The sequence below is a fragment of the Sturnira hondurensis genome, unplaced genomic scaffold (assembly GCF_014824575.4).
Source record: "Sturnira hondurensis isolate 20B ecotype Veracruz unplaced genomic scaffold, ASM1482457v3 Scaffold0019006, whole genome shotgun sequence".
NCBI classification, from domain to species: Eukaryota; Metazoa; Chordata; class Mammalia; order Chiroptera; family Phyllostomidae; genus Sturnira; species Sturnira hondurensis.
The window spans coordinates 13,344,266-13,369,441 of NW_028091637.1; the positions used below are offsets into that span (position 1 = coordinate 13,344,266).

The 25,176-nt window shown below is 49.2% G+C and overlaps 1 protein-coding gene across 2 annotated transcripts in view; it reads left to right on the top strand.

Moving 5' to 3' along the window:
* The window catches only part of ITGA9 (integrin subunit alpha 9), a 309,655-nt gene that overhangs the window by 145,600 nt on the left and 138,879 nt on the right, over positions 1–25,176 (top strand). For both annotated transcript variants that reach the window (XM_037070767.1, XM_037070768.1), the window contains exon 16: positions 23,430–23,579. In XM_037070767.1, coding sequence (XP_036926662.1) covers positions 23,430–23,579 — 150 coding nt within the window. The remainder of the gene's footprint in view (positions 1–23,429; positions 23,580–25,176) is intronic.

Here is a 25,176-nt window from a genome sequence, read left to right on the forward strand (position 1 = left end):
TCATAGAGAATCACATATTCCACACACTCAGTATCTTTGAGGTTCTGGGCCTCGTTAGGTGGGGTTTATGTTGCTCAGTATTTCCCCCACCTAGTGCCAAGCTCCAGCTATGTGATTATAGCAGAAAGTGATATGTGATGTTGCCGGAGAATTAAGGGGTGCTATGAGGCTTTAACTGGGCATCTCTAAGTTTTCTTCTTGGAAACGTCTGTGATTCTCTTAGTAGCTGATGAAGGATCATGTGACAGGGGACTCTGCTTCACCAAGTGTGTTGTGACAGTTCTTCTTCACCCAGGGTGCCAGACGCCATGAGGTCATGTCTGTGCGCATCTCTCTTCCTTTGGCGGAGGAGGGAACTGAGGCTTAGAGAGGGTATACTTTCAGACCTGGGGCTTCTGGCCACCACACCATGCCTCCATCATTTTACCTGGTTGGGATGGAACAGGGCAACAAGGCAGCCAGCTCTGTGCTGGAGAAAAGATCGGGAAGCTGCCCATTTTGAAGTGTATCTGAGCCATGTCCTGACTGCTGGGGTTTCCTGAGGTTTGGGCTGGAACCGAAAAGCAGGCTATTTAGCCAGGAAACGGGCAGAGAATAGTGATGGGCAAACATTTCTACCAGATCACATGCCCTCTGTTGTGCTTATTTTCTGAGACATCTGGAGTCACTAAAGTCTCTGAGATCTCAAAAAAGAAGGAATGTGGAGAAAGTGACAGCTGGGTGTAGGTAATATTGGGCTGGCCAAAAAGTTTGTTTGGTTCTTTCTGTAAGATGGCTCTTGTAATGCTTAGTTGTCTTTAATTTCATTAGAAACAATTTTGTTGGATTGTGTTGTGACAGCTGTCATATCAGTGTGAAGTTTTTAAAAAACCATCAAAATTGGTGAATTTTGGTGTAGCCAATTTAATATTGAAGACGGAAGAAAATTTGCAACATTTTCAGCATATTATGCTTTATTACTTCAAGAAAGGTAAAAATGCAACTGCAATGCAGAAAAAGATTTGTGCGGTGTATGGAGAGGCGCTATGCCTGATCGAATATGTCACAAGTGGTTTGCGAAGTTTTATGCTAGAGATTTCTCACTGGATGATGCTCCACGGTTGGATAGAGCAGTTGAACTTGGTGGCGATCAAATAGAGACATTAACTGAGAACAGGCAGCATTATACCATGCAGAAGATAGCCCACATCCTCCACATATCCAAATTAATAAAGTTATTGTTGAAAATGAAAGCCGTAGCTTTTACTTTACAGAAGAAAATCATATGGACTTTTGGGCTAACCCAAGAGACATGCTTAGAGAGACGCTAACTAAACGATGAGGACTGAGTATCCCTGTAGTCCGGCCATCTTTTCTAGTGTTCTGCGCTTCCTACCACTTTGTGTTGCACTCAGTTTACAGAGACAGAAAATTTCAGTCATCAGGCAAACTCTAGAAGCAGATTTATTAGACCTGCACCCTTGTCTTTGTGTATTTCAAAAGGAATGCATGGAAATCTATATAATTTACTATCGTGTATACCCAGAGGGTAGCAAAAAATGGTTCCCTTGTAAGAAGCAGAAGCATGAGTTAAACATTTAGGCAAACCTTGCTTAGAGAAGCAAACGTTCAGCCAGAGGGTTTCCACACTGAGGGCTTTGTGCGGCAACATTTGGGAGGGGTGTAGAAATCACGCGTGATGCCAGTTCTGCTCAGCCTTTAATTGCAGTTCACCTTTACTCAATATCTCCTCTTTTCTCCACTCACTGCGGGACAGCACCCTGGCAGGTGTAGTTGTTGGCAGATGTCCTTGGTAGAGTTCCGGATTTCTCACCTCACCCCTTTCCAGCCCTGAAAGGAGAGTTTTTGAAAGTTGAGAGAAATCGTGCAGTGGTTCCCGGACATCCAGAGAGGTGTCCTCGTCCTGTCCACGAAAGCGCCAAGGCCCGTTGGCAAGACGTGGGCCAGCACTTGGTCATCTTTTCAGTTTGTACCTTTATTCAGCTCATTGAGTCTTTCTGGGCTGGGTGTTCAGAGGCCGATGGAATAGACATGATCGCTCTTCACCAAGCTTCCTGTCTGGTAGAGATGCTCGAAAGTAAACGTGAATTAACTAAATAGCAGACATTGATTGTTGATAGGTGCTACGAGGGGGCCAGGGTGACATGTGTGAGAAGGGGTCAGCCACTCGAAATGTTGGTAGAAAAGCACTGGGGGCAGAGGGAACAGCTGACGTGTTGGTCGGGAGGCAGGGATGGCGTTCAGAGGGCATCAAAGACCAGCTTGGCTGGGTGTGGTGGGCAAAGGGGCGGTTGGAGAGGATGATGGTGGAGCGGTCCCTGCAGCCAGTTCTCCAGAGGGCTGGTGGGCCCGGCTCAGTGAGTGGGTTTAAGTAGATGAGCACTGGGAAGCTGGCGAGGCTTTTGAGCAGGGGGTACCTGGTTCCACTGTGTTTTGGGGAGACGGCTCTGGCTCTTGTGTGGAGAATGGATGGGATAACAAGCAGGGAGCCAGAGGGGAGACACGGGTGAGGCCAGGTGAGAAACCCCCGTGCTTCCCAGTAAGCCGAGTGAACTCTAGCGCTGCCTCTGCCACTTTGTTGCCGTGGAGTTTTGGGCGGCTCGCCTAATGTCTCTGGCATTCACCCTAATAAAAGAGGGGTAAGTATTTTCTCATGTGGTTTCTGGAAGGAATGAGTATTCATAAAGTCCTCTATAAACCTGGACCATATGCTTATCTGAGCTATAATATGATTCATAGTGAAGGGAGGCGGACCCCTGCAAAGTTGGAAAAATTGCTCAGCTGCCCGCCGTGAGCACCATTTTATTGCAGCCGAGGCTGGAAAGACGCTTTTGTTTCTGGGCTGCCACTGGTGTCTCTCCCAGGGAGGGCAACTGGTTAGACATCCCATGGTGTGGCCATCGATACGTAGTCACTTACTGGGGTAATAACCTGGAGTGGCCGAGCCTTGTTTTATAGCTTCATGTCTCTGGTCACCAAATGTGGGTGACGTAGGAGTGTGATAAAATGTGTAGGTGTGGCATGCTTCGAATGTGAGACTGCCTGACAAGGGTCCCTCAAACCTCCCCGCAGTCACTCTCCCACTGGCAGAAGATCACACGTGCTTTTAGCACCCAGTTTGTGCTGGTGGGCTGTCCCTGTCCCCTAGTCCAGTGGATTGCTATGTTGCTGGCCCCGCCCAAGACCCTTGGTGTTCTTAGGGTAAAGTCACATAATGCTTCTTGTGGCTTTGAACACAGCAAGCTGATTTTTCATCATCAGCTTGGGCTGTTCGGAATCCTTAAGTTACAAGGAAGTATCCTGTTTCAAGTGCAATTTTCTTTTACGGCCGTGAGCAGATGCTGAGATTTGCCGCCCTGTCATCCAGGAGGGTCTCTGGGTTCCCAGAGAGACCAATTTAAAAATGTTCGCTGGAAGGCTCTGCAGCGCTGGAAACGTTCTCCACGTGCCCTATTGCTGAGCACTCGGGAGGTGGCCGAAGAACTGAATTGTAAATTGTACTGTGTTTTAGTCAGTTAACATTTAGATAGCCTCATGCGGCGAGTGCCTACTATATTGGACGGTGCAGTTCTGGAGGAATTTTTTTTTCCTCATGGGAAGCCCTCTTCTGAGCCCCAAGGGTTCTGTGGGTCTATGAGCTCACAGATTCCCCTCATGCCCACCAGCACTTGTATCTCCTGTGTTTGCGGGCTGCTGGGACACATACTTGTTAGACAGATATAGGGGATGGTGTAGGCATCTCAGTATTTCACCACTGTTCCTGTGGTGAAATTAAAGTGATACTGAAGCCCTGGCCGAGTAGCTCAGTTGGTTGGAGTGTCTTCTCAATAAGCCAATCTCCAGTTGTGTATCCCCGGTTCGATCCCCGGTCAGGGCATATACAAGAAACAACCAATGAATGCATAAATAAGTGGAACAACAAATCTCTTTCTCTGTCTCTCTCTCTCCCTGCCTTGATTTCCCTCTTTCCCCCTCACTCTGTATTGCCCTCACTTCCCCTCACCCCGTCTCTCTCTCTCTCTCTCTCTCTCTCTCTCTCTGAAAAAGAATCTATAAACAGACAGGGATGTGCCCCCCTCACTGAGTATTGCTCTGAGCTCTGGCCTTCCCCTGTTTGGTCTCTTTGGGTCCCCAGCAGTGGCTGTGAAGGACAGCCAGTCTCGGGGAGGACATTTGTGTAATATTCCCAGCAGCATAAACACTTGAAAGTCAGTGTTTTTTCGGCACGTGCCCACTTCTTGGCCTGTGTGAGAGATTTCTGGGGGCTCATGACCAGAGTGCAGGGCCCAAATGGACCGTCTGTGTTTGCCCACATCCTTAGGAATGTGTTTTCAGGAGGCCACTGCTCAGTGGCAGGCGAGTGGGTGGGTGGGTGAGCTGGCCATGTGCTCCAGGACCCACGGACACCTGGATTCAGGTAGCTCCCCTGTCCTTAGAGAGAGACATTGAAGGTACTCTGGTGCAGGTGGGGAAACAGGGTTGGGACAAAAAAACAGCCCAACAATGTTCTTTTCGGTCGGTAGGTGTGGAAGGGAAGACGGGTGACGGTGGCCATAATGGTAGACTGGTGTCACGTGTGGATGGCGTTGGTGCTCACCCATTCTGGAACCTGACGTCTGGGCAAGTCCTGCCCCTCCAATTGGGATATCAGCCTTCAGCATAGGGGGGTTTATTTATAGTCCACACAGCAGCAGACGCTTGAAAGATGGCAGAGGGGTGTTCTGTGGAGAGCCGCTTTGTTTTTTCACATGCTATGGAGTGAGACTACAACTTCTCCAGGAAAGAAAGGCATTAAAAATGTCTGGAGCCTTCTATCGGAGCAATGAGGCAGGCAGAGCCATCAAAAGGGGCAGAAACAACATCGTGGTCCAGAAACAGCCCGATGTCAGCGGGACCGGGGCCCCGCAGACACGGTCCTGCATGAGGTTGGCTGGTTCTTTTTTTAAAAATCAGGTTACGGGAGCGTTTTTAGTTTGGGGATAGCCCTGTTCTCACCACTGGTGATCATTCCTGAGAGCTGTTCTCATTCCTGTCGGCACGGCCCGGCCTGGGAGAGCCAGGCAGGGATTCCCATGGCAGGTCATTATCCTGGTGGCCACCATGGCTTTTGCTACTGGTCACATCTTTGTTCACACCCTGTGTTTGAGCTGATCGGCTTATAAACAGGTGGTTTGGGTGTGTGTGTGTGGGGGGGGGGTACCTGTGGGCTCTTTAGGGCTGTATTTCCAGTATATGCTTTTAAAGATTATGGCCAAATTTCCTTTGACTGGGGAGGCTCAGTCCCTTATGTTTCCCTTTCCCATATAAGACGTGTTGTTCACTTACCCACTGCAAATGTCAAGATCAAAGACATCGTAAAGGCAGCCCAAATGCTGTCTCAAGAACATAAAATTCAGCTCTCTCTCTTCCCAGAAAGGGTTTGGGATAATGTGTTTGAAGGTGAACACCAAAAAGTGTTAACTAGGTTTTCTTCATCTGCTCCTTGTTTTATTTTTTTTTTTTAACCAACTGTTCGGAATATCAAGGCAGATGGACTGAGATGTGGTGGGAAATGGCTCCACCAACTAAGACATACGAAACGTACAAACAAAAACCTTCATCCTCTCTGGCTCTCGTTATATCAAGAATGCAGTCTGTGGACTCCAGATAATTCACGGAGTTGTGTGAACCATTTTAGACAGGTCTGTCCTCGTGGCCCCGAGAGCCCAGCGGTCCTTACAGATCATTTCACACGAGTTCTCCTTAGTGCAGATGGTGCTGCATTTACCGTCCCCGGAGACACCTGCCTGTTCCATTAAAAAACCTTTGCTGGACTTTTCAGTGGCGTGACATTGGAGACATAAATACTGTTTCATGTGTGGTTAGCGGGACCAGCTCTTTTACAGTGTGTTTTAGAAGTTGAGAGGATTGGTTTGTTTGCCTGTTCGAGGTCTTCTTGGAAACTTCAGATTCGGGTAGTCCTGGAAGTGGAGTCTGTCAGTCCCGTTGTTATTGGTCTGGGGTGGGGAGAGGTGAGCTGGAAGGCTGCGCAGAGAAATGGGCTCCCAGTTACTTGAGTTCCTGGGACCAGAGCCTGGCTCTGCCCTCTAGGTCATGCTGCACTAGAGGGTAGGTCAGCATCCCCTAAATCTGTGACTGTCCCCTAGTAAATGGCATTAACCTTCATCTTTAGCCACTGAACAAAAAGTTCTTGATGGGGATCACAAGATCCCCCCTCTCCCTGTCCTTCGCTGGGCTTTTCCGCCTCCGTTGCATCTGGCTTGTCCACACCGTCAGTCTCTCTCACACAGCCCACTCCCATCTCCTGCCCACTCACACAGTTCCCTCTATCAAACACTCCTCTCCTCCTTTCATTAACACAGGGAAGGGTTTCTTCTTTCATGAGTTTCCATAGCACTTTGTGTCTCTTTAGGTTTGTGTTTGTAAACAGTTCTTGTCTCCATCAAAAGAATATTCGTAAGCTTCCCTGTGAGGTAAAGGGATAGCTCATGCAGTGTTGCGATCCTTGCTGCCCTCTGCCTGGCACAGAAGGCATTCAGAATGTGCGTTTACTGAATGACTGAATGGGAATTAATACCTATGTGCGTGTTCTTATGCCAAGTAAAAAAATCAGTGTAGAAGATTTACCAAAGAATGGCATGGGTTCCCCCCGTTACACTTGTCCATAATTATGATCACAGAGTGTGGGTGTTTCAGTTATTTACCCCTGTGCAGCAGGCCTCCCTAAACTAAAGAGTGCGAAACAGCAGCCATTTTATTGTGCTTGCAGTGTCTATGGGCGAGGAATTTGCACAGGGAACATTAGGAGTTGGCTCATCTCTCATTTTTCTTTTTGCTTTTGAGTTGTATGAATTTCTTATATATTTCGGATATAACCCCCTTATTCTATATATTATTTGCAAATATTTTCTTGCAACCCATAGGCTGCCTTTTCATTTCGTTGATTTTTTTTTTTTTTTTTGCTGTGCAGAAGCTTTTTAGTTTGATGTAGTCTACCTGTTTATTTTTGCTTTTGTGGCTTCTGTTTTAGGTGTGAAATCCAAAAAAGTCATTGCCAAGATCAGTGTCAAGGAGTTTTTCTCTTGTGATTTCCTCTGGAAGTTTTACCATTTCAGACCTTACATTTGAGTAATTAATTCACTTAGAGTTAATTTTTATGAGTGATATGAGATAAGGATCTGGTTTTCTTCTTTTATCTGGTGATCCCAACCCACTAATTGGAGAGACTGTCTTTTCCCACTGAGTAATCTTAGATTCATGTCAAATATTAGTTTGTATATGCAAGGGTTTATTTCTGGGCTCTCAACTCTGTTTCATTGATCTATCTATCTATTTTCTTTTTTAAAGTACATTTTATTGATTATGCTATTACGGTTTTCCCATGTTTTTCTCCCCTTTATTTCCTTCTGCCTGGTACCTATTTTCATGCCAGTACCAAATGGTTTTGATTACTATGGCTTTGTAGCATAGTTTGAAATCAGCAAATGGGATACATCTAGCTTTGTTTGTTGTCGAGATTGCTTTAGCTGTCCAGGGTCTTTGGTGGCTCCGTAGAAATTTTAGGATTCTTTTTTCTGTTTTTTAGAAAATGCCATTGGGATTTGAATAGACTGCATTGAAGCTATAGATGGTTTTGGGTAGTATGGACATTTTAACAATGCTCATTCTTCTAGTCTATAAACATAGGATATTTATGTCATCTTCAATTTTTTTCAATAATATCTTAGATCTTTAACCTCCTTGGTTCACTTTATTCCTAAGTATTATATTGTTTTTATGCTATTTTAAATGATTTTGTTTTCTTTATTTCTTTTTCAGATAGATTTCAAATTCTTTAGGGCAGGGCTACTTAATCTTATGTTTACCCAATGGGAAGATGACTTTTTTTATTCTCTGAATTGTTTAGCTAAAACTCATAGGTTGTCTTAAATTTGTACCTAGTTTCCATCTAATGGCCAGGAGGGAAAGGGGAAAAGGCTTACCCAAACAGAAGAGGAAAAAGTGAGAAGGAGCCATGATAACTGTTCTTTTTATCATCTACTTGCAAAGATTCCCGAAATGTAACAATGGTTCAGAGTATTCTGCTGTGATACCTGACAACTTTAACAGTTACTTGGGATCATATCAATAAACTCTGAAATGACACATATACAGACTTAAATTTGTTGAAGCCTGAGTTTCACCACTTGGGGACAAAAATACCTATTTTGCCAGATAATCTATAAAAGCATGTGGACCAGTCCTGAGCATTGATGGCTGACCAGTGTTAGTTCAGTACAGATGTGGCAGGTACCAATGCTGAAGGCGCCAAGAGAAAGTAGAACTCACTCAGAGGGTCCATTTGCCGTCAGTAAGAACCCAGCCTCTGTGTCTTCACGGGACTAGGGTCCCGTGGTACCCAGCAAACCCAGAGCTCTAGCTAAGAGGTAAATAAATGCTATTTATGAAGTGGCTTAGTAAGGCTTTTGGTGGGGAGGCATGACCTTGTTTCTTGGGAGCTTACCGATGTTTAAAATAGCCAAGGTTGAGAAGGAGGGAAGATTTGGCAAGAAGCAGTGAGGAGAAGTGAGGTACTTACACTGAAAGGCAGTGATGGCAGAGCAAAGACATGATGCTTTAGGTGGACGTTTAGTGAGACGTCCGTATGTACATCGTGCACTGACTGTACACGTGTGTAGGGCTGGTCTGCCAAGTCCACCTTTCTCAAGAGGAGTGATCTCAAGTTCACCAAAGCCTTACTTTTTCAGATGAATGTTCATTTCAGTTCGTGTACATCTCAGTGAACATTATTAGGTGTCTACTCTGTCTCACAAATGCTGCTAAATAAAGATTGGCCTCTGCTCCCGAAGAGTTTGGTCTAGTTTGGGGGGGTTTGGTTTAGAACCGAATTCATAAAGCATTTATGTCAGCCAATAAATGCCACGTGTGGCTTTAGAAAGTATCTCGGAAGGACGTGGAACAGCAGGAACGGGAGGAGGGAGCTATCCCCTGGGGGAATCAAGGAGGGATGAGCTGCAAGAGGAGATGCAACTAGAAGGAATGACTGGGGGGGTGGTCAAGAAAGATGAGGAGAGAGAGAGGACACCCACTGAAGCTATCAAGACAGCAACCATGCCCTGGCTGGTGTAGCTCAGTGGATTGAGTGCGGGCCTGCGAACCACACAATCACGGTTTGATTCCCAGTCAGGGCACATGCCTGGGTTGCAGGCCAGTTCCCAGCAGGGGACTCACAAGAGGCAACTATACATTGATATTTCTCTCCTTCTCTCCTCCCCTTCCCCTCTAAAGATAAATAAATAAAATCTTAAAAAAAATACAGCAGCCGTTGGTGATCTTGTCAAACCGAGAGGAACTGAGCGTCAGGATGGAGAGTGGAAGAGACAGACCCGAGAACGACCAAGTTTTGATAAAAGTCACTGGAAATTTAATGACCTTGTTTTATGACTGGTTTGAGGGCAGCTGCTTTCTTCACTTGCTAAGCAGCAAAGCAGTCAAAGCAATCGTGCCGGTTCAGTTATTCCCCGGGCCGAGCCGCTCCGTCACGGTGGTTGGAGTCACTAGGAAATCTTGCGGGGTTGGTATTTTGACTCTCTCCTTTATTCCAGTCATGGTCCAGAGTTTTCACAGCGCACCAGGGTCTAGGGCAAGCGTCTCAGCTTTCTGGATAGCCTCTCAGGGCTTGCGAAGCCGCAGGCCTGCCCTGGGAAGGTCGGGATTCTTTTTGTAAAAGCAGTGAACTCTGCATGGACCCCAGAGAGCCCAGTCTCTCCACCCTTCCCCTCCTAAGGACTCACACAGGGAAACAGATGCTTTCGGATAACTGTCGGCCTGAAATATCTACCCAGAACCGAATTCTTAAAACCCCAGGGGCTCCGGGGTGATTTCGAGCCCAGGCCTTGAGCCTGTCATAAAATGTAATGGATGGTATATTTTTAACTGCTGAGACCAGTGAGTTCATAGGACTGATGGAGACTGAAACAACATAATGATTCTTTTTGAAGTTTCTGAAGCACGTCTCGAAGCATTTCAAAGACCACAGGATGGACCCTCTCATTGTATCACTTGCCATTTTTTAAAAATTTAATCTTGATTGTATTTTTTTACATTACCTTTTAGTCCCCTTATACCCGCCTGCCTCCAGCCATCATCACACTGTTGACCAAGTTCAAAGACAAGAGCTCTTGACTATTTTTGCACATTGACCCCTTTGGCAGTTGGGAGAAGTCTCTGGGCCCCTTCTCAGAATGTTTTTAGGGGCATGTGATAAAATACATAGGATTATACAGAAACCAATTATACTGAAATTCAGCTATCAGAATGTTCAAAAGAAAACCCACATTTGTGCTATAGTAATACACCTGCTTTTTATTAATGCATTAAGTAATGAGATCTAGAATTTTGAAGTACTGCTGAACATAAACCCTATTTCAAGGACTCAACAACTATAATATGATATGAGAATATCCCATATTTTGACTGATAAGATAGTCACAGGTATTTCTAATAGTTCTGTGGTTTGCTGTCTGCATTTATAATGAACGGAAACACTAAATTGCAGTTAGAGGTTAGTAAAAATAAAGAGATACAGTTTTTTCTCTCCATCCAAGTTTACAGACCTCTGGATTCCAGATTCACGACCTCTGGTTTAAGATATGATTTTTTTTTCTTTTTAAGAGAGGGAGGGAAGCACCAATGTGTGGTTGCCTCTTGTGCACCCCCAACTGGGGACCTGGCCTGTGCAACCCCGGCATGTGCCCTGACTGGGAGTCGAACCAGCAGCCCTTTGGTTTGAAGGCTGGTGCTCAAGCCACGGAGCCATACCAGCCAGGGCTAAGGTAGGATTTTGATTGGAAGTAGTGAAAAACCCCAAAACTCTCTAGTCCCTGTGACATGCAACAATGGATCACCAACCCTTTGGGGTTGAGACGCCCATTATTAATGTTGCGATTGTCGAGTCCCAGCCCCTTTCTCTCTGTGCTGTGTCCTTGCCCCTGTGTCCTTGCAGTGGCTTGTGTACTGAAGACAAAGGTGCTTCCTGAGCAGCTCTAAAAAAGCCCCAAATAAAAGGTTTTCCTTGAGGAGGCCCGGGGCTAATCTGTGTCTGTAATGCACCCCTGAGTCCTGAGACTTACTCATGGAGCGCTGGCTCTGTTCTTTTTGAACATAAATAAAAGAAGGGCAAAGTAAAACTCTGAGTTGAAAGTAATGGAGACTAATGGTTAACATGATAGCCTGGTGTAATCCCCGTACTTGCCCAGCCCTGATTTGGTCTGCTCGCATTTCAGCCATTCTGGGTCCCCCCAGCACTTTATCTAGCATTTCTCACTTCTTCAGGGACGCGGCAACCGAGTCAGTGTGGAATTTATGGTGCGGTGTTGTGCAACCAGTTCCCCAGCAGCAGACTTGGAGTGGGGGATTTCTGCCAGAGATTTATTAGGGGAAGGCTCGCAGAAGTGGGGAAACAGAATGGGGCAGAGGAAAAACTGGGTAAGGATGTTGTCTCGGGGAAAGTCTCACCTCAGCCTGTTCCCGGGGAGGAAGCTCAGAGGCTGCTGCACCGAGGAGCTTACCCACCCAGAAGTCAGCAGGCTGGGCTGTTAGTCCGCCATGTCAGCCCACTGGGGAGGGGGCATGAGTGAATTCTCTATGTGACATGAAAAAAAAAAGGCAAATTCAGCAGCTTAAAAGAGCACACGTTTATCATCTCACAGCTTCTGTGGGTCAGAAGTCGGGACACCGACTACCTGGGTCCCCTGCTCAGGACCTCAAAGCTGCAATCCAGGTGTCAGCTGGATCTCACCTAAGGCCTAGGGGCATCTTCTAGGCTTATGTGGTGGGTGGTAAAATTCATGTCTTTGCAGCTTTGGAGCCCACGGTGGCTTGCTCCTTCCAGGTCAATTGGAGAGTGTCCCTCCTGCATCAAATCCCTTCGCTTAGAGAAGACCTCAGTCCTCTTCTGCCTGAGTAGTCCCCTCCCCAGACAAGGCCCCTTTTGATGAACTTGAATTCAACTGATGCGGGACCTTACTTACATCTGCAAATTCCCTTCACCATTGCTGTGCAGTGTAACATAATCACAGGAGTGGCATCCATCGCGTCTACAGTCTTTCCCACACTCGGGGGGTGGGGTGGTTTATCCAAGGGCCTGGGCCATTGGCACTCATCTTCAATTTCTGCCTGTCCTAGAGAGTCACCTGGCAGGCATGTCTGGAGGAGATGGCTTCCCTCAGCCAAGGGCAGTCCTCCCAAGAAGGTTGTAGATGTGAGCTGATGTGAGCTGTCAGTAGCCAATGCCTGTAGCAGCTAGGGGAGGGTCATGGGAAAGGGCATTTGGGGCAGCGAACTAACAAGACTGCTACAGATGGGACTCTCCTGAAGCTATAGATTTTGGAAAGGAGGAAGAAAGAGGAGAAAAACCCTGATTGACTGCCTCATGCCTGCCCCCAACTGGGGACCTGGCCTGCAACCCAGGCATGTGCTCTGACTGGGGATTGAACCTGTGACCTTGAGGCTTGCAGGCTGGCACTCAATCCTCTAAACCACACCAGCCAGGATTAAAGCTATAGCTTTAAAAATAGAGGTCAAAGCTGATATGGAATACGCTGCCTTCCACAGAGAGTCAGGCTTCTGCCCCTGGTTCTGCTGTGATCTCAGTTTGGGGGGTCAAGACTGGCACAAGGATAGGCCACTGTACAATACACCATGCACTCAGTGCTGGTCACGCATCTCAGAGTCTGAACAGGAGGGATTGTTGCCTGCAGACCAGCATCACCCAGGAGCCTGCAGACCACCCAGGTGCTCTCGGAGCCTGGTTGGTCACTTCTGAGACCATTTGCATCTCTCAGAATACTGCCTTCCATGCCAGATTTCCTCCCCATTGGGAGTGGTGTGGGATTCCCAGGATCCCCAGGGCTGTGGGAGGCATCCCTCCTTACCTTGGTTCAGATGTCCCTGGCTACAGCATCCCTCTGATCCCTGCTGCATTCTCACCCCTTCATAGTGTCTAGGGGGGCAGAGGGAAGCAGGATGTTGGCTCTGTGACCTTGGGGAGTCTCTTTACTTCTTTGGTGGCCAATGTTTTCATCTCTATCCAAAGGTTTTCCAGGTGGTCACAGGGGAGTCCCCTTGGGCGTGCCAAAGGGTTTAGGTGGGATGTTGAGCAAGTGGGGACCCTGTCTCTCCGTGCCTCTGAGTCCACATTTTATCCACATGTTGTGCATCTATAGGAATGTGGATTTCTGCTGCCATGATTTTTGGTATCGGTTACCGTGTGAGGTCAGGTTCCCTGGATGCAGAGCTTGAGCTGGGAATTCGCTAGCACAGGATGTGCTGAGGGGCGCCTTCAGGAGAAGGGAATGAGGGGAGCAGGAAGGAGCAGGAGAGGAACCAGAAAGGATGGTATCTCAGGTGGAGCCCCTGAGGCGCTCTGTGGTGTGAAGCGCACTACACAGTTGTCCCACCTAGAGGCAAGGGGCACCCCTTTTGTACCCCCATGCCAATAAGTCATTGCTCTTGGGGAGGAATGGAGGAGGGCATAAAACCTCCCGGGTGACATGGTTCGCATTTAACCAAGGACAGTTTTCTGTAGAAGAGGCACATGGGAGCTGATGGCAGCTGACACGCAGCTGGGGCATGGGTGCATCAGCCGCTTCCAGGTTCTGCTCTCTTCTCTTTCCATCCCTAGTCCATCCTCCAGGTCACCGCGGGGGCCCTTATCCTAAAGCTGACTTTAAAAATTCATGACAGCCTCTCTTGTCCACCGAATGAACCAGGGCCTTCACCTGGTTTCTGAGGTCTTGCCACCTGGTTCCAGTCTGCTTTCCTGCCCTGTCTGTAGCCCCTCCCTGCCCCTCACCCTAAGATCCTGCCCCACACACCCTTGCCGGGTGGTGACCATGAGGATGCATGGTAAAACTCTGAGTTGCTAACTTTTGCCAAGTCCTGGAGCTCTCCAAGGTGCTTGACATCTGTCCTCTCTAATATTCACAGTAGTCATGCAAGATTGACTCCGTCACCCCGTTTTACATCTGAGAAAGCTGGTTCCAAGCAATGAAGTGAGCGGTGTCACCGGGTTTGTAAGAGGGAGCGCTGGGATTCCCTCAGGCCTAGGACTTTCTGGTGTTGAAGTCCTTGCTCGCCACCCTGTCTGTGGCCCCCATTCCTCAGACAGGCAGCTGACTAGTCAGCCTCCGTATCATCACCACCAATGGACACAACGGCCCTCGTCCTATCCCCCATCAGCCTACTGAACTTCTGGTTTTCCTTGCAGTGTCTCCTGCTCTCCAAGGACTCGCCGCTCCAGTCCCAGCCCACTGCGGGTCAGAAACAGTTCACTCTCATTAGGTTCACTCAGTTCTTGAACGGGCTCCTTCCAGCATCGTTTCTCTCACACCCTCCTGCCTACATCCCTCCCCTCTGCTTCCCTCTGCCCAGCGCGGTGCTTGACACAGGCCCACAGAACTGAGTGTTGACGGAAGGCAAGGCAGGCGAATTTCCTCTGGAGGGTCGCCCACTCCTCCTTCCACCTCCCCTCCACACACCTGTCATCCTGGGCCCTCACCTGAGTGCTGTGAGCTGGCCCCTGCTGCAGCGCTCCCCTCTTTCAGACGAGGATGCTCAGGATTTTCCAGCAGACACGGGCAGCTCAGGGCAGAGCTGAGGTCCGGTCCTGCAGCCACTGACCACCAGCAAGCTGGCCCACCCCGCGGCGAGCGCCACCTTCCCTCACCTCCCCACACTGCGAACCGTGTAATGACAGAGGTTCAGGCAGGGGCTGAAGGTGGGAACCGTTCTCGCGGTAAATGGATTATTTGACACTAAGATGTAGCCCAGCTTCAGAAACTTTGTTTTTCTTTTCTTAAATTAATTGTATTGGGGTAACACTGGTTAATGAAATTATACAGGTTTCGAGCGTACAATTCTTTGATACGTCATCTGTATGTTGCACTGTGCGCCCACCACCCAGAGTGAAATCATCTTCTGTCATCATATACCTGACCCCCTTTTCCACCCCCAGCCCCGTCTTCCCCCTGGGAACCACCATACTGTTACATGTATTTGTGAGTTTTGTGTGTTGTTCTTGTTTGCTCATTTGTTGCTTCGAGTTTTTATATGTCCCACATATGAGTGAAATCATCTGGTTCTTATGGCCAAGGGAGTCCTTAGTGTCAAGGAGAGAAAGCAACAAAAGGCAGAAAATAATTAAGTGCCAAATTGTGTCACAAGGACCCTGGGGCTCAGGGTGGGGGAGCTGTGGCTGGAGGGCCGGCATCCTCTGGGAAGTCTCACAGAAGGGGCCACCTGTGGTGGAGCCCCCACGGCGGATAGTGTTTTGTACGGAGGAGGGCATTCCAGACGTGGAAACTGCGTGAGCAGATGCCCAGGCGGGGCCAGCAGTCAGACCTGAGTGCATGCACTCGGCTCAGTGGCGTGTCCTCGACTGGTAGCTGCAGTAGGTCGGGTTGCAGGGAGAGGAGAGGTGCACTCCAGGGATCTCATGTGCTGGCTGAGCCACGTCAGGCCCTGCCTCACTCTTCCACTTGTCCTTCAGCTGACAGAGACCACACTGAGTGGCAGCAGAGAGGACGCCGGTCACTCCCAGAGCACCTGTCCCCGTTAGTGTGAGGACTTGATGCAGGGCTGCTGGTGAGACCACAGTGGGGAAGGCGCAGGAGCAGGAAGACTGGCCTGGGCAGCTCTGGTCATTTTCTTCTGTGTTAGTTTCCTACTCAGCTTCATACTTTTACCAAAGCCACCCCGGGCACTGAGGATGGGGAGTGGGAAGAAAGAATTAAGAGGGAAAGGGAGGAGCACTGGATTTTCCCTGGGCTGGATACTCACATTGGGCCCATTCCAGCTGACGTCATTTAGCTGTCAAATGATGCATGTAATTATCTGTGACATAATTAACATGTGTCATTGTAAAGAATGTTACACAAGTATGTGGTGTGCTGTTAGCAAATTGTTTCCAAACTATCAAAAGGTCTCACCTCCCATTCGCATAGTTTGGAATGGGTCAGAGGAAAAGAAATGAAACAAACATTGCAAAACATACAGACACGTAGATGTAAGCAACCCCACACACATACACACACAAACCCAAACACACAAGCAAACCACTTTCCAGATATCCAGCTGGATGTCACTTTGTCTTTGGAGAGGAAAAAGCATCAATGAGGTTATGTGATTTTCATAGCAAATTGATGCAACTGTGTCCATTAAGGAGTCATTGTGGCTTTCTTGCCGTTTCTGAGAACGGACACTTGCCGGAGGGTCATGCGTCTTAGACCAACCCTGACACCCATCAGCATAATAAGGTATTACATTTAAAGTACGATGTTGTCGTGATTAAAATCTCTAGTCTCACTGAGAAGCCTCCAGAAACAAGACGCACTCTTGGCTCCCTGCTTGTTTCCTGCTCGCATGAGAGGACTTTTGACCCTTCTGAGTCCGGCTGTGATTCACAGCTCTGTCTAGTCGGCGTTTGTAACTGGATTCAACCAAATATGAAGCTTCGTCTCTTCCCCGTGTCAGTCCTGTCTCGTAAAGGCTGTTCTGGTCACTCAGGCTTTTCGTGGAGCCCTTGACAAAGTTACTTCTAGGATTTTCTTCCTCGGTTTTAGTTTGAATTTTCTTTGTTCACTTTGTCATTTACAGGACTCTAAATGAAGCCACCTAAGTTTATTCTCTTGAAAACGGGAAACAGTTTCTCGTGACATATGCAGTGTGTAGTAAGGATTCGTTTTGCAATAAGGCAGCTTTCACAGATTTTTCTATCCAAGTTGGCGTTTTTAAAATCATGGAAAAATAATAGCACCATTCAGTGCTCACATAGCACACTAGTCATTGTCCTAGGTGTTTTGTATAACTATAAATATTTATTCTATAACATTACGAGTAAATTATTCCTTTCACTGTGGTCTGTGTGTCTGTTGTGTTTATTTCTGAATTTTCTGCCTTCCTTCCTCTCTGTGCTTCCATCTGGATATTTTCTACTGACCTTGTGGAGCCCTGGTCTTCTGTCCTGCTGCCTGCAGTCGGCAGTTAAATACCCACGTCATGTCCTCTCAGCACCCTGGCCACTGCCTTCCGCCTGGCTGCTTCGTCCCACCCGCCGTGCTGCTGCGGAATGAGCAAAGGCCTTCGCAGCGAGCGCGGCGTTCAGTGTCAGGCCCACCTCCACCTGCTCCCCTTGCCTTCGGGGTCTTGGCCCTTGAGTCCTGGCTGCCCTAGCCCTGAGCTTTAAGTTTTGTCTTCACATCCTCGCAAGACTGCCAGAAACTCAGCTCAGAAACTTGAGAATTCAGCCTTTTAGCCACGACTTCACGTTCAGTGTGTGTGCCTCCCATTCTACACGGCTGACGAATCTTTAAATAGCTCAGGGGGTGGGGGGAGTGCCCTTCCAGCTGGGGTCACTTCAGTGGTCTCTCCTCTTTGGGACCCTAGACTCTATAGCGCTGGTGGTCTTGATAATCAGGTTCCCAAATACCTTTAAACGTGTGTGTGTTCATTCCAGTTTTGCAAGTCATTCTGGGAGGGCAGATCTCAGTGTTGTTCTAATATTACTAGAAATGCAAAATCTTCAGTTTGCTCTTCACAAATCTTCAAGCTTATGAGAACGGCAGTTAAATGCATTTATAACATTTTAACCGCCATTCTAATCGATACGATCAGAGAGATAATAGAAGAGGCATTTCCCTTTTGCAGATTTCTCATTTTTAGGCACGTCAGCAAGAGGATCAGAGGCAGGAGCAGTGTTGGGTGTGGAGAGCAGAGAAATAGTGAAATACAGGATGGAAGGGGCAAAAAAAAAAATCACATTTGGAAAAAGAAAAAATACGGAGGCCTCTTAAAAAAATACTTAGAGGTTTCCCCCCCCCCCCAACCAATGATCTGGGCTAGTGCTAGTGGCTTATTTGCCCACCTTCCGTGTTATTCGCCAGCTTAAAGTGAAGTCAACCCTTCCTGCTTTTGTTTCATTTAGCACTGGGGTGGCTTGTTAGCTCAGGAGGATGAAAACCCTTCACTTCTTGGAGAAAAACGCCTGGCAGGCATGTTTCTAACTCACATGGCTGGTCGGGGTGCACGGCGCTCAGCTCTGCTCACTCAGGGTTGTACAGTCATCCTGGGTGTTTCCCCGAGAGAGCAGGCAGTGCTTCTTTTGACCAGGCATATGGGGTCTTGTGATTTGACGCTACTTAGACTCACCAGTAAAAATTCTCTGGTTCCGCAAAGTGAAACAGGAGACGAGAGATTTCTGGGGGCTTCTGATTCTGACACCTGCCCACATGCCCCAGGACAACAGGACGGAGTGTACCTTCCTCCAGCAGAAACCCTTGCATGGGTAACACCTGGCCATCATGGGCTTCCTGTCCGAGTCCCCCATGTTTGATTTTCAGAGCAAGGTAATTAATGAGGAGGGAAAGCCCGAGGCATGTTTCCCTGAGCTGCTTCTCTTGTCTGCAGAAAGGTTCTGGAGTCTGACTCTCTAAGGGCCCCAAGAGAATACATCTACAGGAGAGGTGAGCTGAGGGAGGAGGGGGCCATGGTCCAAAGTAAGGCAAAGCCTGTCCTTGGAAAGAGGGGCGGACCAGCTTGTGGTATAGTTGCAAGACTCATGGTCATAACCAGTCCTGGGGAAGGCTGAGCCTGCGCACTGGGGCAGGGGACTACTTTGTGGAAGAGAAAAGGAAGCATGGAATTTCAGGCCCGAATCTGTGTATGAGAGGACATTTCTTAGGGTGTTAGAGTCTGGAGACGGGAAGGGGATTTCCATATCGTCACAAAGCTCAATGTGTCCACACCTGAAGTCCCGGCACACCTGTCCCAGCTCCTGGTGCCCCATGACGTTGACTCACCCTGAGCCAAACCAGGGTGTATCTTTCATGACCCTTTCTCATTTCCCACATCCAGTTACCAGCTCCTGTCATCTTTTCCTCCTAAATATCCCCACTCTCCTGCTCTCTCCATCCCCACTGCTGGATCCTGGCTCAGGCCCTCAGTCTCTGTCCCCCGCACCCCAGTAGCAGCCTCCTCCCTAGCCTGCTTGTCCCCAGGCCTGCCCCCTCAATGCATTCCCATGCTAGTCCTAGAGGGGCTCTGTAGAGCACGGCCCCCTCCAGCTTCCTTCCTGGCCTCTCTGCCATCAGACTCACCCCTTTCAGCCCAAGGAACCAAAGAAATTTTTCTCTACCATAGCCTCTAGTGCCACCTGACCCCCTTCCCACCTTTCCCTAGATTTTAAAATGGGGTTGCCCCAACTTGTAAGTCCCCCTGAGATCTGCTCTCTGCTCAGCCTCCTCTGCCCTCATTCCAGCCCACAAGCCCAGCTTCCCCACCTTTGGGAACCACATGCAGTCCACGGGCCACCCCCATGCCCCTTCTACCCTGCCAGACACCCCTCCCCCCATGTCTCCCATCTGCTCTCTGTCTAATCTCCTATCTCAAGACTGAGCCTAGGACACTTCCTCTGGGAAGCCCGCCCACCCACAATCCAAACCAGGCATCCCTCATTTGTGGGCTCCAAGCCACCTCTGCCCTTTTGCCTGTGTCACCGGATTGTCCCTGCTCGCCTGTTTCCCCCGAAAGTCTTTCATCTGGCGTCCCTCGGGCCCAGCGCGTTGCCCGGCATGAAGTAAGCACCCAATAAACTTCAGCTGCAGCGTGTGTTATGAAACCTCAGCCGCCGTACACTCTGCCACCCGCCTGGGCGTTCTCTGGGAGGGCGCCTTTGGTTTTCACAACAGGAGATTCCCACAGATTTCCAGCAGGAAAATGAAAATTGTTATCTTTCAGCCTGAAGGGGTACGTACGGGTTTGTTCAACTGTAGAAGCTTCAGTTTGTAGTGGTGATTTTTTTTTCACCAGCAATAAAATTTCAGCAACTACGAGCTATGCCACAACCCTAAGCCTCCTTCCTTACCCTCAGGAGTTTCCCCGCTTAATTGCAGTGCCGCGCTGAGGGAAGCCGCCCTTCTAGAAATGAGATGGAAACCGCTAAATGTGGCCACTGCTTTTCCTTTGTAGCTGGGGTAACAGCATGGGAAGGAGGGGCTGTCCTGTGGGGTGTCGGTTGGTTTCCAACAGCCACCCCCTCCTCTGCCTCCACCCACACAGCTCAGTGTGGTTTAGACCCCCTCTGCCTGGAGCTACTGGGACGTGTAACGAGAAGCTGTTTTTCAAACTCTGAGTCAAAACAGGTCCATGCACTCAGGGCCAGAGCTCAGCATCCACGCCCCTCGACGTCCAGACGCGTCCCAAGTGGGCGATGCTGTGCCTAAGGTTTCCCTTCTCAGCGGTCACGGCTGGAGTGGCTGCCTGTTGATAAATAGCCCTCGCTTCAGGCTCCTGTTTCTTCGTGGTCACTTATTCATTTTCATGCTTATGGGAGACACATTCCCCGTGCCAACCCCTTGTGAGTAAGTAGTGTTCTGTGGACTTCAAGGAAAGCTGTTGTGCTTCAGGTTCTAAGAATAAGTCTGGTTCCACCACATACCCGCTTCAGGGTGGAGTGAGTGCACTTTGTTTGAGCGCCCGGGTCTTTGTTACGTCAGCCATAAAATAGGAGCAGTAATCCACCAGCTTAGGTGGATTAAGTGGATAAACATCTCTGGCATACATTTGGTAGCCAGAAAATATTAAGTTACTTCTGTCTCCCCCACCCCCATAATTGACCTTTCCCCCAAGAATAACAACAACGCACCTTGGCCTGTGTGTGTGGTTAGTTGGTTGGAACGATGTCTCATACACCAAAAGGTTGGGGGTTTGATGCCCCATCGCGGAGCATACCTAGGTGGCAGGTTCAGTTCCCGGTCGGGCACGAATGGGAGGCAACCAGTTGATGTTTCTCTATCACATGAAGTGTCTCTCATTATCTTTCTTCCTCTCTCTCTAAAATCAATAAACACTTTTAAAAAAATTAAAAGGAATAACAACATCACAACTGACTGACTTCAACATGAAGGATTTAATCTTTGACCAAGGATATGTTTATTGATTTTAGAGAGAGGAGGAGAGAGAGAGAAAGAGGGAGAGAAACATCTCTTAGTTGCCTCCCATATGCACCCTGACCAGGGACTGAACCCTAGCTAAGTGCCCTGACCGGAGATTGAATCTGCAACCTTTTGGTGCATGGAGAACACTCCAACTAGCTGAGCCACCCGGCCAGCACTCAGCATGAAGGATTTAAATGCAAACACTTTAAATAACCCACCGTAAAGAAACACTAAAGCATTTATTTGTAAAAACATGAAGACTGAACTCAGTCGTTCTTCTCCACGCCCCTGACAGTCTTCAGATCCTGCTGAGTGGGGTCAGCAGACGGAGGGGAGGTGGATCCCAGGTACATTTTTTGCTCCTGGACAGGGCGTGGGTAGTAAAGATCTGTTCCGAAAATCTGAGGTTCAAGAGAATTTTCTGGAAGCAGTTTATCCGGAGGCTCCCTGCTCACTTTCTCGAGAAAGTCTTGTATTATATTTTGTTGAATAATTGCTTTTCTGGACACAAATGTACATCATCTGCTGGTCACCCTGAAGTCATTGGTGCCCCTTCGCTCTGTCCCTTACGCTCCAAAGCTCGGCAGCCACAGGCGCAGCCACCTATGTCTCCCACCCCCACCTCCTGGCTCTCACCCCTCTCCTCTCCTGAGCTGCTGCTGGAGGTTCTTGCTCTGCCCTCAGTGTCCCCGAGTGTGTGCTACTCCGCGCCTGTGCCCCAGGAACTCTGAGCAAATACAGGGTGCCAGACCCGATAAACTCAGGCCCGCCCTACTCTTTCTCAAAAGCAATGGCAGTCAAAACAGAAACAACAAACAAAACAGGCTACCCCCCCCATTTAACTTTGTTTAACCCTGTGTTGTCCCCACCCCAACTTAGTTGATAACAGGGCCTTTTATTTACCTCCCTTTTAGGGAACTGAGGGACCTAGTACCCATCTCAGAAGATGTGGATGGGCTGCCACCCCTCTGCTTGTTAGAGCAGCTTTGAGTCCACATCTTGGTGGGTAAGGACATCCATAGTAACGCGCTGTGTGCTGTTCAACAGGAGCTGGCACAGCGCTGGGGCCCGTCCTGGAGCCATCTGCAGGACTCGTGCCGCACTAAGAAAGCAGAGGGTGTGATGAGCTACCGATTGCCCGTGTGTGCTCTGTCAGGCCGAACACCCAGAACCTGGCAGGCTGGTCTGCCCAGGAGAGGGGCACTGGGTGTTGGGGAGGGAGGCATGGGAGCACACGCATCACTGTGCGCTTTCTGGAACTTTAGAACATTGTTTCTGTTGTTTTGAACACAGAGCCAATCCACTCCAAATGTCTCCCACAGAGCAGCACAACGTCCTTGGCCCTGGGCTTGGCCTCTGCCTGCCCACCCAGCTTCCCTCTTGCCCTGACCAGGCCAGTCCTGCTTTCCTGCTGGCTCCCTCCCCCACCCCCATCTCTCCTGTGACAGAAGCAATGCAGACCTGGCTCACTGGTGCCACTTCTCAGACTTGCTCTGCTCCACCTGGAAGCCTGACTCCCACAGAGCATCCTGGCCTGGAATGTAGGGCTACCTCTCCTTCACTTCTCCTCTGACTCTAACTTGTGAGCCTGGGGGACCCACAGTCCCTGGGAGACTGTGACCCCTTGTACAGAAAGGCCAAGAACTCCAGGACTGAACAGATGTGACTCCAACTCCCCGTTAGCCTTGTGCCCTGGGGCACTGAGCTGTACTCTTTTCTTTCCTCTTTTGACTGTATAATGGAGGATAACAAGCCCCAGCTCACGAGGTCTGGGCATGTTGCTCATCTCTCTAGAGCACCTAGCACAGTACTTGGCTTCTCAAAGGTGTTCTTCGTAGGTTTGCTTTCTTCCCTTCCCTTCTTCTGCTTTCCTGACGTGACTATCAACCTATATCGTCCCCTTGGGTCTGCAAGTGCTTGGGTTCCAAAGGAAAGAACACAAGGCCAGAAGTCAGCCTTTTATTCCAGCCCCTCTGCTGACTAGCTCCGGGAGGACGCCGAGCCCCTCGGTGCCCTTTCCCAACACGAAATCCATATTTATCTCCACGCAGAAGCGCTTTGATCATCCCAACAGCACGAACGCGAAGGGCTAGCACTGCGGGGTGCATGCAGATGCTCTCCTGCCTGCCAGCGAGCTCATAAGCATATTTAGAAGATGAGTCAGGTAATGTCTTCCATATGCTAAAGAGAAGATGATTTAGCACCATGCAAGGTGGACTAGAGGAGCCCCCAGTCATTAGCAGAGTGACCCTGGACAAGGTCCTAATTGTCCTTGGCCTCCGTGACCTCATCGAAAATAATAAACTCCCACCTCCTAGGGGCGGCCACGAGGGTCATGTGAGGCAGCTCACATGGAAGGGCCTTGTAAATGGGGAAGCGCTCTGCAAACGTCAGCCAGCATCAGCAGTTCACGCGCGTGTTTGTTTATTGTTGCAGCGGAGGGTGCAGGACGTCATCAGTCCCATCGTGTTCGAGGCCGCCTACAGCCTGGCCGAGCATGTGACTGGAGAGGAGGAGAGGGAACTGCCGGCCCTGACGCCAGTGCTCCGCTGGAAGAAGGGACAGAAGATTGCTCAGAAGAATCAGGTCAGAACCTTAAAGCCCCCAATCAGGACCCAAGGGGGGCAGGTATATATATATGGCAGAAGTCACAGCCCTAGCTGCTGGGGGACAGAGGCCAAGGCACACCCTCTGTGGAACCCTCCCTTTCCCAATCCGCAAAATGATGGATTTGATGCCTTTGGGTGTTGCGTCTAACAACTGCATGACTTAAATACACTGAGGCTCTTCTATGCAGTTAGGAAATTATAATCCCTTGGAGGTCATGAACCGACCACCTGGCTCCTGAACTTGCGCCCTGTTCCTAGACTGTTTCCAGAGCTTAGATCAGCGCACTGTAGGTGCTCAGTCATTTTTTATTGGTGGGGGGTGAGTGGGGTGAACCAAGAGCTTCATCTTGCTAGAATTGGTGAATTAAAGATGCCCAGTTTAAATGTCTCTGGCAGGCAGAGAGCACTGTGAGTACAGCAGGCCACCCACCCCACGGAACACTCGTCGATGTGCTATCGTGTGAAGAGCTTCAGAGTGAGGTTGGGTGTAGGTACAAGCCACATGAGGCCGGAGCGAGCCTGTGAGCTGATTCTGGGCAGCAGCGCTGGCCTGTCTGCCCTGGACCATTTGGACATGTGCGGCGCTGACTACTAATCAGGAAATACGCAAGTCATCTCTGCTCCCAGACCGGTTTTAAATCTTTCCTTAACAACCTAAGATCGCCACAGGTCCAGGACCCTGGGCAAGGTCACTCAAAACTGTCCTTTGGCTAAACCAGACCCCTGTGCAGGGCGGGGGCAAAGTGCAGAACTGCCTGCCGGCCCCACTCTCCATGGTTCCTCCCACTCTTCTGAGCTTAAGGGAAAACAAGCAGGTCATTGGGCCCCACTTGCCTATTAGGGTTGTAAACAGAACCACTAAGAGGTGTTTAGGGTTCAAGATGTCCAGCCAGATGTTCAAGTAAGTGGTGATTTCTTTTTCTTTTTTTTAACAAAGGCATATCTGTTTTCTCCCAAAGCCTCTCCCATGTGGTCTTGGGTCCGGTTCCCCGGAAACAGAGCCTGAGACAGGAGTTTGGCAGCACCTGGTCTCATGAGGCCGTGGTCTTGGGAGAAACCTGTGAGGGAGTGAGGGAAGCGGACGGGGCTGAGCCAGGATGTGGTGTCAGCGCAGGTCTAGCCTTGGCCTGAGGTGGGAAACTCTGGAGCATAAATTACACTAGAGTTGTCTTCTGCTTGAAGTATGGGGCTGGCCTTTGGTACCCTGTGTTAGCCAGCCATTGGCTGGCTGCAGGGTGTGGCAGTGGAGTGTAACCTTCTTGAAGGAGACCCTCTTTGACCGAAAGATGCAGATGTGAGCTGTTCGCTGCCTACACGCCCATCAGCTGTGGGGGTGGGGCAGCCGCTATGAAGGGACCTGGGCAGGGCTAACAGTGCCCGCTACCCATATAGACACAGTCTACTGGTGACGCTGACTTTTTAAAGAAACCTCTTTCAAAACGCAAGTGCCCTAGAGTGGCTGGTGTGTCTTGCTAGTCATTGATACTTGGAGCAGGCTCTGGGGGAGTGAGGAGAGCGACCAGAAGGACACTAGGGAATAAGTGTGGGTAGGGGCGGGAGTGGAGGAGTTGGCG